This window comes from Astyanax mexicanus, chromosome 5 (assembly GCF_023375975.1).
Source record: "Astyanax mexicanus isolate ESR-SI-001 chromosome 5, AstMex3_surface, whole genome shotgun sequence".
NCBI lineage: Eukaryota > Metazoa > Chordata > Actinopteri > Characiformes > Acestrorhamphidae > Astyanax > Astyanax mexicanus.
This window is the reverse complement of record NC_064412.1, coordinates 10,338,885-10,354,785: the sequence shown is the minus strand read 5'-3', so window position 1 is coordinate 10,354,785 and position 15,901 is coordinate 10,338,885. Positions and strand designations below refer to the sequence as shown.

Genomic DNA, 15,901 nt, shown 5'->3' with positions numbered 1-15,901 from the left:
GAGAAACCGATATTTTTGAAGTGGTCTACTAACTTATAAAAAGTGTCTCTAAATAATATGTGTCTAAAATAATATGACAATATTCTTGGTAATATGACAAATATTTCGTAATGTCAAGAATACCCTACTGCAACGTTAATAACTTTAAAGTGTAATATATAACAACAGTATCAGACACTCAGTAGAAACCAAAATCGTACATTTTATGTAATATTATGCAAACAACAGTAAGTTACCAAGTCTTTTGTATAAAATGATAATAATGCTCAATAAAAATAAGGTAACAATATGACAAAATATACCACAATACTAAAGTGCATAAAATTTAGTGCATGTGCATTAAAATATTCTTAAAAATGCTATTATTAAACAATAAATGATACAATCTCTCTCTCTCTCTCTCTCTCTCTCTCTCTCTCTCTCTCTCTCTCTCTCTAGTTGACACATAATATGCTGGCTTTTAATCGAGTGTGGGGGCAGAACGAAGTTTTAAGTGTTCATAATGAGGAGATTTTGGATTTATCTTTATAACGTTTTTTCTTTTTGTTTTGTTATTTTTGTGGGGTTTAAGCATCATATTTGAGACTTTTTGAATTTTATGTGTAGTTTGTAGGAGTTTTGTGTTTCTGTTTTTCTTATTGTGAAAATAAAGTGAGGTTTAAAGTCAAAAGTCTCTCTCTCTCTCTCTCTCTCTCTCTCTCTCTCTCTCTCTCTCTCTCTCTCTCTCTCCTGTAGGATGCGCATCTCTGACGTCACGGGCAGGTCCAGCACAGGCAGAGCAGCAGAAGCGCAGCAGCAGAAGCTGGAAGACTGCAGCCATCCAGCTCCTCCACGAGCAGGCGAATAGGTAGGTCATTATATATATATATATATATATATATATATATATATATATATATATATATATATATATATATATATATCATCATCATCATCATCACTCTGTGTATACACAGTATACACAGAGCTATAATATTTACCCCTGTTATGCTAAACACATCATTATTTACATTACTACTACTACTATGTAACATCTGTAACATCATCTCACAGATCACACTCACACACACCAGTACTCTACATCACTGTTCGATCTGCTGTACAGGAGATACGGGGTTTTGTCGCATTGTGGGATGTATTTAAGCCGTGAGCGTGTTGAACACATGAAACGAGACCAAAAGAAGAAGAAGGCAGGAGATAAAGATGAGCAGGATTCAAAACAATGGGCTGAAATACTTCACAGAGACAAATAACACACTGTCGGCATCTTCAGTATGTAATATATGTTATTACTCCTGGACCTGCCTCCTCTTGTGCATGCTAGGGTTGCCATGTGCAAATGAATGCAGCATGTGTGCACACGAAGCATCTTTTGGCTGGGCTGCAGAGGCACGGCCAGTGACTCCCACACACATTTGCTGTAATACTCTGGAGGGACAGTGCTGGACTGCATACAGCAGAAGGCTCCAGCCTTAACTGCTGGATTAGGCAGCTAGTGAACCAGAAGCCCTTCTAACTGTAATCTGTACCACAGCTTAAGAACTGAGAGAAGTACTCATGATAACCATGATAGCCTGTGTTTTTTTAATCTATGAACCAAGTTGGGTGTATGCAGAAAATTGTATATTAAATATTATATTATATTATATTGCTGCTTCTCTAAAATTAAAAGTTAAGAACAGTTTTGCCTTCTCTTGCAAAGCCATCATTATGGAGAAATTTGTTTTTATTGGACAATATTATATTATATGATATTGCTGCTGTCAAATAAAAAACAGGTATCTTCATTTTTTTACCTTTTTAGTTTTGCCGTCATTTAAACCATGTATCTGCTCTGTATACTATGTAAATAAATCTGGATGAATGAACCAGTAAAAATGCTCTTAAATTAAAAGTTTAGAACATTTTTGTCTTCTCCTGTAAAGTTATCCTTCATTGGACAGCAACAATATTTACTTATATTAGAATTATATATTATGTTTTTTTATATTATGTTGTGTCCTCATTAGCATTGGACAGCGACAAAATTATATTATTATATTATATTACTGCTGTCAAATGAAAAACAGGTAAAACATTTTTTGTTTCACCATCATTTAAAACATGTAGCTGCTCTGTATCAGGTGTAAATAATTCTGCATGAATGAAACAATAAAAATGCTCTAGAATTAAAAGTTAAGAACATTTTTGCCTTCTCCTGTAAAGTCATCATTATGGAGATGAAAGTTTTTATTTTATTTTATTATAATTATATATTATGTTATATCAAATTATGTTGTGTCCTTCTGAGACACAAGTATTGTGCTTGAAAGAAATTTTTATTGCATGGTCTCAGAATGTAGGGGTTATGTGATGGTATTCTGTTAATTTCATGTGGATTTTTGTTAACAATTCTTGTTCTAAGCATAAACAAACATGACAATGAAGGAAACAAATCTGAACTGCTGGGTTACTTTAATATATTTACAAAAAAACTGCTTCAGCTGGCTCTGAGTGGTCCAGCAGACTTAGGCGCTGCAAATATGATTGGAAGATTGCTGTTTCTAATCCTGATTATGCAGCTTGCCATCAGCTGCTGGAGCCCTGAGAGAGCACAATTGGCTTTGCTCTCTCTGGGTGGGTGATGGTGCTCTTTACCCATATCACTCCAAAGGGTGATGTTGCTCAGCGCAAGGCGTCTGTGAGCTGGTTTATCAGAAACGAGTTGCTGCGCTTTCCTCCGAGTGTGCTGTGGCGGAGTCTGTCTTCACATGTATCAAGGAGGCATGTGCTAGTCTTCACACTCCTGATGTTGGGGTATCACTAGTAATTTGTAAAAAACATATTTTGGGGTCACTCAGCCTTTAGCTTCCTCACAATCAAAACTTTAAAAAATGTATGATTGTATGTCCTGTTGTTCACTACAGAGGACACCGAATCAAAGCTGTGGAATTAAAGGGTTAAAATTACTGTACATTTGCACGTATTTTGCAAAATTGAAAATAATACTCTTAATTATAAAGAATCAATATAATTATTAGGAACCAAAACTAAATATCTGCAAATTACTTACATACCCTTCTTATTGCCATAAAACTTGAAAGCTGTGATGGCCAGCATTTAAAAAAAAGGGCCTGTGCTCTGTTGGCCACTCCCCCAAATCAAGGTCTCACTGGACAGCTCAGGATGTCCTCTTGACAGTACAGTAAATGGTGCTTGACTTATAGGTCCCAGACCTGTGTCCTCTACAGCAGAGAGTAATAAATGGCCAGGTCTCAGGAGGATATTACTGCATTCTTATGGAGTTATTTTTCTTTATTGTGTTATAGCTTCATTCAAGTCTTCTGAGCTCCCGCAATAGAGCAGCAATAGAGTAGCACAGCTATTTAGTTTATACTAATGAAAGGCTGCAGCTGTTAACTCACATCAACATGACTTTACAGTCATTTTACCACTATGAGCTGTAGATATGTCAGTGTTGTAAACAGTACAGTGAGTAACACTGTCATTATCTTGACCCGTATTAGTCAGGTGTGTTTTTATTTTCTCTGCAGAACTGCACTGAAAAAGGGATGTGCACTAGTGATATCATTTTTCTTGTATTTTAAAGAGTGAAAACAAATAATAGATTAAGGGGTCTATTCAATTTTTGAAAAAAAAAAATATATATATACTGGCATGAGGGGGCTGCCAGCAACATGTGAGAGACTTTTGCCTGTTCTGGGAGAGGCAGAATGTCTGAAATAACCTATAACTTCTTACAACACTTGGTCTATGTATCCTCTTAAGAGCCAGAATTGTGTTTTCATTATTCATAATACAGATGAAATTAAGACCTTAAAGCAACTCCAAACATCACACACACACATTCTCTTAGGAAGAACCCATAGCTATGCACTCCTCACTCCTCAGATTCCTCACTGCTACTTGTGCCCAAACAGTTATAATGTCTCTATAAGCTCATTCATAGCTGATGCAGCTGAGATGACAGTATAAATCTCTATAGAGTTTAACCACCCCTCAGTACACTGGTTGCACTTCAGTCACTTCGGTTTTACAGATAAGGCCATGTTGGCATTTTGGTGGCCATTCTCTGTGCCGTGGCTACACTTTATAATTCTAATATATAGAATTAATATATAAAATATTAGGGCTCATCCCATTGGACCATATGAATATAGAGTATATTTGCAAATGTCAATTGGCAGTACTTGATGATGATGACTTATTAACGTGAGTGAGCCAGTATGTTGAGGTGTTGTATTGTGAGGAAATTTGAACATCAGCATGGCAAACATACTCATGGCAAGGCAAGGTTGAATTATCACAGTTCAAATGGCACTTGATAGTGAGTGCCAAATAGCTGGAGCATTTCATTTCATGATGTTGTGTGAACAGTTAACATTGCTTAGTGTTCATAAAAGGCATTTATACAGTATTTTATTTTTATTTGTATTTTTTTTTTTACAGTGGGAAGGCATTGTAATAATGTTAAAGTAAAAGAGTGTGATTCTTTTACTTACATCTCCCACTGGCCCTCTTCTCTTTCCAGCTCCTCATTGGTGGAACAGCCCAACTGTACAATGCCCTTAGAGGATGGAAATGGATGGAAAAAGAAGACAACCGATATCAGAGAAAGATATGACTTCAAGGAGGTCTTGGGGACGTAAGTGCTTGATTAAAATGAATCATATTTCATGTCTGTGGATGGTCAGTGACGTGAGTGTCTCTAGTCATCAGTTCAGATACCTCCTTCATGTCCTTCCATTACCTTGCCATCAGCGAGTGAAGTGAAGTAAGGTGAAGTGTTCATCTCCCATGTCTTCATCATTCTGAAATGAAATCCTGCCCACAGTGTGTGTGTGAGAGAGAGAAAGAGTGTGAGAGAGAGAGAAAGAGAGAGAGCGGGAGTGAAAGAGAGAGAGAGAGAGAGAGAGAGAGAGAGAGGAGTCGCCTTGGAATTACACTGTGGCACATTAGGACTCAGAAAGTGATGTGATGAAATACAACTTTGATCTTGCCTCCAACCCGACCCAGTGAACCATGCTCAGAGGCCTGGCATGCAATAGAGGGATAACTCATCAGTCCACTAGCATCACTCAGATTTGTACTTTAAAGGGGCCAATATTCCAAATATTTTCGCATCTTTTTAAAAATAATTCCGCTTGTAATCAAGTTGTTTTTGACACATGTAGGGCTGGATGATATGTGACTGATTTAGCGGTTAGTATAGCATTATACTGAGGCTGGGAGTGTTTGGGAGCTGATTCAATAAAAAGTGGAACATTTGGGTTAGCATAGGTGGGATAAAATATAATGTTAGGCAGTGCAGGTAATGACAAGGGCGATTTCAGGCACTAGGGGCACACACTATATATATATATATATATATATATATATATATATATATATATATATACGAATCTAGGTAGACCAGCTATACCACACTGGCTTTTATTTATTTATTTATTTATTTATTTTTCTAATTTGTATTAATTTTCTCCCTAATTTACAAGGCCAATTACCCAACTCACTCATTAGGACTCCCCTTATCACCCAAAACGAGGGGGGGGGGCCCCTAACACATGCCTCCTCCGACACATATGAAGTCAGCCACCTCCTCTTTTCTAACTGCTGCTGATGCAGCATTACCGAGTAGCATCACAGTGCACTCAGAGGAAAGCGCAGCGACTCGGTTATGATACATCAGCTCACAGACGCAGCCTTGTGCTGAGCGACATCGCCCTTTGGAGTGATGAGGGGAGAGAGCACCATCTACCCACTCGGAGAGAGCGAAGCCAATTGGGCTCTTTCAGGGCTCTGGCAGCTGATGGCAAGCTGCATGAGCGGGTTATTTTGATATTTGAATTGATTTAAGCTTAGTTAAGGCTGAAATCAATAAATAAATGTGCAAAGGGGTTGTTGTTTTGATGTTTAGACATTTGTTTAAAATATTATTTTGGTATATATTCCCAGTTTTGTTCATCCTGTAAAAATATGGTGTGTTGTTCACAGTCGTAGTTGTGGAGAGATTTTCAATTGTGCAGACTCTAGCTATGACATCTATATATTTTATTTTTGTTATTTAACATAAAGTTTTTTTTTCATTAATTAAAATCTGTAAGTTTTTATATTAATTACTGTTTTAGTGTCATAAAATGGTCTGTTTATGATATCAACCACAGTAAATAGTAAATTATCGGTAACTGCAGTGGCCCAGAGATCTCTCCATCAGTGCTTCTCAAGTGTTAACTAAAATTAAGTTATTAGTTTTTTTTTTTTTTGGTAAATATGGTATGAATAGAGGAGAAGAGAACAAATGATGACTACATCTTTGTTTAAACACACACATAATGGCTTGGTTTCCTAGTTCTAAGTGGGTCACTGTTGGTTTGATGGTATTCTGATGCTGCAGGAGTTTCCTGTCTGATCCTTTAGTGTGAGAAAAGTTGCCTGTTTTCTGCTTTTGATCAATGAAGCTGAAGCGTGCTCTCAGCTAAAGCCAGCACTCGGTCGCTCCGCAGAGGACGGGATGTGTGTGCGTGCTTCTCCTGAGTGCTGTACTGGCCCTCAATTGCTGCGGCTATATTTATACCGCAGAGTGCGTGGGCGTGTACTCATTTTCTGTCACTTTCGCTCTACGTCTGCACAGCGTGCAAGAGTGTGTGTGTGGATGAGGACATATGAGACAGAGGGAAGTGTCTGTATGGGTATGTGTGTGTGTATTATGTGTGTGGTTATCTGTGTGTGTGTGTGTGTGTGTGTGTGTGTGTGTCCACGTGCATGTTTGTTGTTTTGTGCCACAACACTGTTTGCTGGCACTGACTCAAGCCCTTATGAGCAGTGCAGGGAGGGGGGTGGGGGTCTGGACTGGAGTGTGTGCCTCTGTCTGTGGGCACGACTGGGGGCAGATGTCAGTATGCAGTGCAATACCATTAGTAGAGCAATACCATTATGCAATATTAAATAACCCTCCTCCTTAAATGCATGCATGCACATTATTTATACACAATGTATTATTTATGTGTACCACTGGAATTCACATGAGAGAATGAAAAAAAACTGAATTAAATTTGGATTATGTTGTTCTTAAATATAAATAGCATATCGCTATTACTGCATATTGGCATTGGAAAGATAATTAATGAATTAAGTCACTTTCTATTACAATTTAGACTGAAATAGCTCAAACTCAAAATGCTTGATGTATGCAGTTTAGTTGTGTTTATTTAAAGTGAAGTAAAAAGCCTTGAAGCCCAGACCTGAGTCTGATTCGTTTTGATTTCACACTGCAGTTTAGATTGTTCCTATGTCTCAGTCAACCATGACTTCCTCCTAACTATACTCTCAAACATGGGGATCTCAGACCTCATACCTCACTGGGCACTCGTTCAAGGTGTCGTGGCAAGGACAGCTGTCCTCAGCCCACTCCTTATCCACTGGGGTTCCCCAGGGTTCGGTACTGGGACCCCTTCTCTTCTCAATATACACCGCCTCTCTAGGTCAGGTTATCCGCTCACATGGCTTTTTCTATCGTTGCTTTGCTGATGACACCCAGCTATACCTGTCATTTTCACCTGAAGATCACATGTGCATTAGTCACACTGTAATTATTATTATAAAGGAAGATTATAGCCAGACATAATTTATATTACTCTAATCTTTGGTTCACTGAGCCGAATATTAACACCATGACATATTGGAATTCTGACTTCTTCTGAATTCCTGTAAAAATTCTGAGCATTTAAAATGATTTATAGCAACTAAAATGATGAGAAAGATAGCAGTTTTGTAAATGAAACATTTAATAGGCTAGTTACTTTATTAACTACAAAAGTGGCATCATTAATTCATTTTGTTTGGGTTTGGCCAAAAATTCCTTTAATTTTTAATATCGCAATTTTTTTTAACCTTAATAAGTTGCAGTCTGGAAGCTCAGATTTAGCCTCTACACTGGCCTTTAGGTGCAGACCATACCCTCAAAGGAAAACATATTTATTGCAATGTGATTCATCATGCTGACAATGTCATGACAATGTCATTGCCCAGCGCTAGTACGCACACCCCCATACCAACACGCACACGCGCCTCTCCTTGCAGTATTTATTAGGACGGCATGATGGCTGGCTTTCACCTTCAGGGGCCAGGATGACTGCTCTTTCAGATTGCAGAGCTTCATCATTTAGGCATGTTTACTTCAGCCCGAGTTCACATGGCTAGCCTTCTGTTAACTCTCTCTGTTTGTAACTCACTTTGTTATGCATCTTGGCCTGAGATCTGCTCTTTTCCTTCCCATATAAACATGCTGCAGTCTAGGGCTGTGTATCGACAAAAGCTTGGCGATACAATATGTATCACGATACGGGGGTTACAATACAATATATCTCAATAATAACTGTTGTTTAAATCAATAAAATTTCAGAAAACAAACTGTCATAGTATAAAAACACCCAAAACCATCATATTTATAAATATCTGAGTAAAAGAAAATTGGACTCTTTATCCAATTTCGAAATGTGGGACCTAATAATGGAGTACAACACTGCTGGGTCTAGTGGGTGGCTTTAAACAAAACAAAATGCTAAATACTATATAAACCACTGTCTGACACATATTTTTACAAATAAACTAATAGTTAAATATCAATACTGTGTTTTTGAAAATCGATACAGTATTGCAGAACAAAATATTGCGATATTATACAATAACGATATTTTATTGTTTTTACTTTTGGTCTTTTACCTTTTTATTTCATTGATCTTGTCATTTTATTTTTATATGCTTTTTTAACTTATTATTATTGTTATTTATTTATTTTAGTCCTATTAGTTACCTTTTTTATAGTGTTATAATAGTCCTCTATTTCTTTAATTGTGTTTATATTTTATTATTCTAATTATTTATCTCTGTGTTTTATTGCTTTACATTTTAATGTCTGTCTGCACATTCTTTTATTCTTTATTATTTTATTTCTTCTTAAATAAATCTTATGTTGTTTGCTGGTTTTTATATTTAAACTTTTTTCAGTCCCTTTAATTTTGTAAAGGCTCGGCTGCATTAAAGGGGGAACCTCAATGTATTTCGAGTGTAAATAATGGTTGGTTGATTGATTGATTTATTACACCTCTACTGCAGTCCAGTGCGATTGCACACAGCCACAATAATGCTCTGTAATGCTGATGCCTCCTGTGTGTTAGATGGTGTTATTGATACATGGCTGCAGAATGAGGGTCAGTTAGAAGTGAAACAAGAAAACCTATAGAGACTTAGACACACTGGTTCAGTGCCCACTAGGTCTCACCATAGTTACAGCAGCTGAGGCTGGGACTGGGAGGGATCTGCCCTGTCAGCAGAAACAGATGCGATTTGTCTGTATTTGTCTCAGAAAGAGAGAGAGAGAGATTTATTGATGCTGATGTTATGTTCAATTGGCGTTAAATTGGACTCTCAGTCATTATTTTCCAAACAGAGATCACTGGTTTTGTATTACAGTTATTAGAATTAATCAAGAAATGGAAATCATATTTATTGCAATGTGATTCACATTGCACATTACTGTAGAAAGGATCTTTAATCACAGAGGAACACTTTTATAAAGTTATTTAAAGAATAGCCCACATTTTGGCTTATAAAGCAAAACTGTTTAACCTTGCCTGTTTCATACTTGAACCATATATGGAAAAAAAATCAAACTAGATGTTTTGTTAATGTGTAAACCTTGACAGCAAAAATAACTAAAATAGATTTATCCTATGACTGTCCAATCATTTAAAGAGCCACTAAACCATGAACCATATTTTTATCCAGTAATAGCTGAAATGTGTTCCTCTGACATAATGATATACCACTCCTGCTTAAAAGTCTTATAAACATTTCTTATTCTGTATGTTATACATGTGTATCAGTTCTTTCAGTCTGATAACAGTGTTTCTGAGTGTTCAGTCCATTTGCACAACCTGCTCAGCTCTCAGTTCACCCCGTCTTGGTGTTTCAGAAGGGAGTCTTTGTCAGTTCTGCACATTTAGTCTCACATCAGTGCAGCTCTAGACATCAAATGAAACATTTCTCTTTATAATCTCTGAAACGGCACCTTGCCATGTCCTCTCTCTCTCTGAGGATCACGCTGCAATATCATGCCCTGTCGAGGCTTTTCCCTGAATCTCTCCCTGGCCCTATTCAGAGGATTTCACCCCAACTGTATGTGTTGACAGAAAGCTTCTTACTTTTCTAAAGAAGATTACTGAATTGGTTTAGCCATGAATTCTGCAAGTGGAGTCAATTGATTTATTCTACAAAGATTGTATTCTCCATCAGCTAATCCTGGTGTTTTTTTTGTCTACAGTATGACGTACAGTCATTATATTTTGTGGGGAACTCTTTGTCCTAGCCAGGTGATCAAGCATCCATCAGTGATAAGACCTTGATATAGATCATACAAGTCAAAAATTTTACACACCTTAAATGCAATGGTTAATTGTTTTATATTTTATATTATTTAAAGTAGGCTGTATTTTCTCAGTCAACTTTATGAGTATGGTAGAGTCACCTGTAACAGCTTTTAGTTAACAGCTGTGCTAAACTTCAACTTGAATCTTTCGTTCAATATCTGATGTGTTTTTTGAGCAGTGTATTATAATAATACTATAATTTATTGTCCCTGGTTTTCTTTATTTTCTTCCAAATAACATTGAAAACGAGCTATTTTTTTATTTTTTTATTTTTTTATTCTTGGGAAAATTGATCTTAATAGACTCTATATTTGTTGCTCAGAGTCTTACCAGTCATCTCTTCATGAAGCTTTTGGTCAGCGGTGCTTCCTCTGCTTGGGACATTTTTGGAAACAAAATGGGAGGACTGTTTATCTATGGGATCTAAGAAAGCTCTCAGATTTCGGACACAGCTCCAGCGTCATTGTTTTGCTATTCTGCTGGACCAATCACGGGACTGCCTTTGTTTATGGAACGATCATTGTTAGGTCATAGAGGACTGGTTGCCCTGACGACAGGATGAAATATTTCTCATTGGGCTGTATTGGTAGCTGTAGAGACTAAAGTTTTTAGGGGTTTGCGGTGATGATAGATGAGATGTCTTTACTAATACAGTCTGCAAGGCCACTCTGCTGAATTTAGCTCTGCAAACAATCTGCCATGTGCTTTTACCAAGAGGATGGCATGTTCACACAGCCATAAAAAAAAATCTGAGCCACATTGCTTCTTTTCCCCAGTGTAACCTGGTCAACACAAACTACTCACAGGTTAATCATAATTTGGATTTAGATGAATAATTTATTGGAAAAAGCAGTTAAAAAATAACCTTAATAAAACGAGGGCCTGGATGGACGAACATAGAAGTCATTGCCCTGCCTGAGTCACAGGAAATCCATATAGTGATAGATAGACAGATAACCGTAGTCATCTGTAATGCTAAATGAGAATACACTGATGAATTTACAAGTGGATTGATCCCAGCTGGCCAGAGGGGAAAATTAAATGGTGCATTGTGAGACATTTCTGTAAGCTCACCAAAATCCACCACAAGCAGAACCGTCAATCTACAATCACAAGGTCTGGCTATTAGCTGCAACTAATGATTATTTTGATAGTTGACTAATTTGTCAAATTATTTTGATTAGTTGATTAGACAATGATTGTTTCTGCCATGACCTCTATCTTTGCTTGTTGTGGGTACGGCTTCTGTTCCTAGTTTTCTCTATCGCTTTTTAAAATGATAGAACAGATGTAAATGTGAAATATTCTGATATTTTTTGAGAAAATATGTGATCTGTTGTGTTTGGGTACTTTTGGTGACCGAGCTGAGTGTGAACTGAATAAGTGAGCAGCCTTATAGACACTTTCTTCACATGACTACAGTAACATACGCATAACACCACATAACAGCATATTTTAAAGTCTGGCATAAGACAGATTGACAGAGTTAAAAATAGTGAAAAAGAGTGACAGACAGAGAGAAGAGAAAGAGGCAGGGATTCTTGGGCAGTGTCTTTTTATTAGACTAGGATTAAAGAGATCGTTTGGCAGTAAATTAAATATCCACAGTTTTTTTCTTACCCTGAGTGTGGTCAGTCAGCCAAAACACATTTAGTTTCTGATGTTTTAGTTTTGTACTGCAGCTCCAAGCCTAATATAGCAGAATGAAGCGTATAGCAAGTAGATCACATAATACAAACTGTATTTATTTTAGCTAGGCCAATTTATTTATTTAGCTAGGCCAATTGTCCTACTTAATGAACTGTATATCCCCATCAGTGGTCATGCCACAACACCAGGAGTGTAAAGACTAGCACATGCCTCCTCCGACACATGTGAAGTCAGCCACCGCCTCTTTTCAACCTGCTGCTGCTGTAGCATTGCCGAGTAGCATCACAGCGCGCTCGGAGGAAAGCGCAGCGACTTGTGTCCTATACATCAGCTCACAGACGCCTCGTGCTGATCAATATCACCCTAGAGGTGATGAGGGGAAAAAGCGCCACCTACCCAACCAGAGAGAGCAATTGAGCAATTGTGCTCCAGCAGCTGATGGCAAGATGCATAACCAGGATTCGAACCAGCAATCTCCTGATCATAGTGGCACCACTTTAGACTGCTGGACCACTCGGAGCCCGTACTCCTAAATTCCAAACATCTTCAAAACATATTAAGTAGTTCACAGTAGCTTTAGCAGTTTCTGGTACCGTATGACATTAGCTGTAAAACATACAAGTGCTAGTTCTCAGAAATGGCTATGAACGCATTGCCTGAATTGTAAGATGTTGTTTTATGATAGATTTGCAGAAACATTTTGAACCAAAAATCATTTTAAAACACATTCACAGCACCTGCATTGTGCAGTAGAACAAAATTGATATTTTTGTATTTTATTTTTAATAACACTAATTTACAACCCCAAAATTTAAATCAAGATGCAGCATTACTTATATTTAGTTTGAGTATGTTTTATTGCAGACAGTATAAAGCGGAGATTCAGGTTTTTCTAGGCAACTTTATTTCATTTTATTTGATAATATTCACCATTTACTGCATTTTGGCAATTTGCTATGTGGGAATTAGGCCTTGGTGGCTGACTGTTCACTGTTGTCAGGGTTTAAATCGGTCAGTGCAGTGCTGCTCACAGCAACAGCTGAACTCTCTCTGTGTCACATCACCCCACCTTCCCCACAGTCTCTCTCTTTCTCTCTCTCTCTCTCTCTCTCTCTCTCTCTCTCTCTCTCTCGCTTTTTCTGTCCTCATTAAACACTTTGATAACCCTACGGTGCAAGTCTAGCAGAAAGATCATGTGACTTTGCCCTCATGGTAAACAGCAGTGTTGTGGTCAGAGCCCAAAAATAAGCTGCATAATTTCACACCATTAGAAAGCTGAACATTTGATTATGCCATAATATTAGTTTAAAGTTTATTTTAACTTCAGTTGGCGTCTCCTGTGATAGCAGCGCAGCAGTGTTTATCATCATTAGCAGTTCTGTTCTATTTAGATTGTACTGAAAAGGACATTTGATTTGTAAATAAATGTTCATTTAATCTGTACACATTGCATTTCATAATTCATAAGCTGCATTACATATTAACTGCTGTTTAGGGTGTGATTTAGTAAATGAGAGAAGGTTTTGGCGCTGAATGCTTTGACTTAGCAGACTTTCAGTACACAGTTTACAGCTAGAATTGGTTTTAGACCAAATACATCATGTGTTTCAGTAAACAGTGTTTCAGTCATCGCTTCAAAGTTTAGATCTGTAGATTAAGGTGGTCTCTGTGTTGAAAATGGATGAGCCTTTTCCTCTTACTGCCCACACAGAAGCTCACACGTTGTTACAGTTAATACCTACAGCATTCTTCACTGTAATAAATGAAAGAGTAATTAATACAAGTTTCTTGAGGTACTTTTAGACGTTGTTCTATATAAAACTGTGAAAGAACCTCATAATGTGCTTTAATGAACCTTTAAAAGGGTTAAGGTGTTTGAAAGAACGTCTTTCCCTAGGAAAACATATTTTCTAGAAGGTTCTTTAAAACTCCTCAAGGGGTTCCTCTACAGTTTCAAATAGAATAACTCCTAAAGGTTCATCAAGGATCCCTTTTGGAAAATGGTAGTTCTCTGAGGATGCAGAGTGGTTGGACAATAAAAACTGAAACACCGGTTTTTAGACCACAATAATTTATTGTCCCGACGGACAGTTCTGGTGGAAACAGGAGAGTTGAGGTGCACATTGAATTCTGCCATGATTTGATCAGCCGTGGTTTTATGTTTTTTGGATACAATCCGGGTTAGCACCCGAACATCCCTTTCAGACAGCTTCCTCTTACAGCGTCCACAGTTAATCCTGTTGGATGTGGTTGGTCCTTCTTGGTGGTATGCTGACATTACCCTGGATACCGTGGCTCTTGATACGTCACAAAGACTTGCTGTCTTGGTCACAGATGCTCCAGCAAGACGTGCACCAACAATTTGTCCTCTTTTGAACTCTGCTGTCACCCATAATGTTGTGTGCATTGCAATATTTTGAGCAAAACTGTGCTCTTACCCTGCTAATTGAACCTTCACACTCTATTAATGAAGAATATTAAGCAGATAAAGACTGTGTTTGATGTCCTGATCTCTCCATGTTCGCAGTAGCTCTTGTGTCAATACCATTAGCAGCACCACAGTTGCTCAGGTAACAAGCAAATGCAGTTATAGCCAGAAATAAGGTCCCGGGACCTACCAGACCACTCTGTTTTTAGAATGAATATATATATATTTTTGCAACAATGATAGTAGAAGCACACTGATACAATTTATCATAATATTTTGCTCTCTACCCACTCAGGAACACTACTACTTTTAGTTAAAAAAAGAAAATCTTAGGGACTGCTGCTTTAAATACGTATATGCATACAGTGATGTCATGTATTGACCTGGTATGCTATGCCTTTAATAAACACTAAAGACTAAATTAATAAAACATATGTACAATATATGTTCATAATGTTACATGTATTCATATTGTCTATGCAAACAGATGTATATAAAAGTATATAAAGCTCTGGAATAAAATAAGAGACCACTTAAAAATGACGAGGTTCTTTGATTTTAACAAATTGAAAACCTCTGGAAAATAATCAAGAGGAAGATGGATGATCACAAGCCATCAAACCAAGCTGAACTGCTTGAATTTTTGCACCAGGAGTAAAGCAGCATAAAGTTATCCAAAAGCAGTGTGTAAGACTGGTGGAGGAGAACATGATGCCTAGATGCATAAAAACTCTGATTAAAAACCAGGGTTGTTCCACCAAATATTGATTTCTAAACATTTAAAACTTTATGAATATGAACTTGTTTTCTTTGCATTATTTGAGGTCTGAAAACTCTGCATATTTTTGTTATTTCAACCATTTCTCATTTTCTGCAAATAAATGCTCTAAATAACAATATTTTATTTGGAATTTGGAAGAAATTTTAGTTTATAGACTAAAAAAACAATGTTCATTTTACTCAAATATATACCTATAAAATACCTAACAAAATCAGTAAAACTGATTTAGAAAAATAAGTGGTTTCTTATTTTTTTTCAAGAGCTGTATATTGGGCACTCTGGTAATACATAATACATTCTTTAACAGTGTTTCACTTGTAACCACTAGATATCATTACAATAGAGCTAAATAAACATGAATACAGTAAAAGTAACACAGATTTCTCATTTTCTCAGAAAGTACTTAAGATCTTGTGAGCTAGTTTGAAGTTGTTTGAGTTTCGTATTGGATATTTAACACCCGTTTAGCTTATTTGTTTCTTTCATCATCTTCTGATTTTCAGTGACTATTGACACCTCTTCAGGTGCTGAAAGTTTAATGAACTGTACTCTACTGAAACAGCTCCATACCCATTTCATTATTTACCACCTGCAGATGTTTGAAAATGAATATGG

General features: G+C 37.1%; 1 protein-coding gene across 1 annotated transcript in view; it reads left to right on the top strand.

Annotated features, from left to right (window-relative positions):
* The first annotated feature begins 741 nt into the window (after positions 1 to 741).
* camk1a (calcium/calmodulin-dependent protein kinase Ia) overlaps positions 742 to 15,901 on the top strand; it is a 38,827-nt gene continuing 23,667 nt past the window's right edge. Inside the window, exons 1-2 of the mRNA XM_022675651.2 lie at positions 742 to 847; positions 4,532 to 4,645. Coding sequence (XP_022531372.2) covers positions 4,563 to 4,645 — 83 coding nt within the window. The 5' untranslated portion in view covers positions 742 to 847; positions 4,532 to 4,562. The remainder of the gene's footprint in view (positions 848 to 4,531; positions 4,646 to 15,901) is intronic.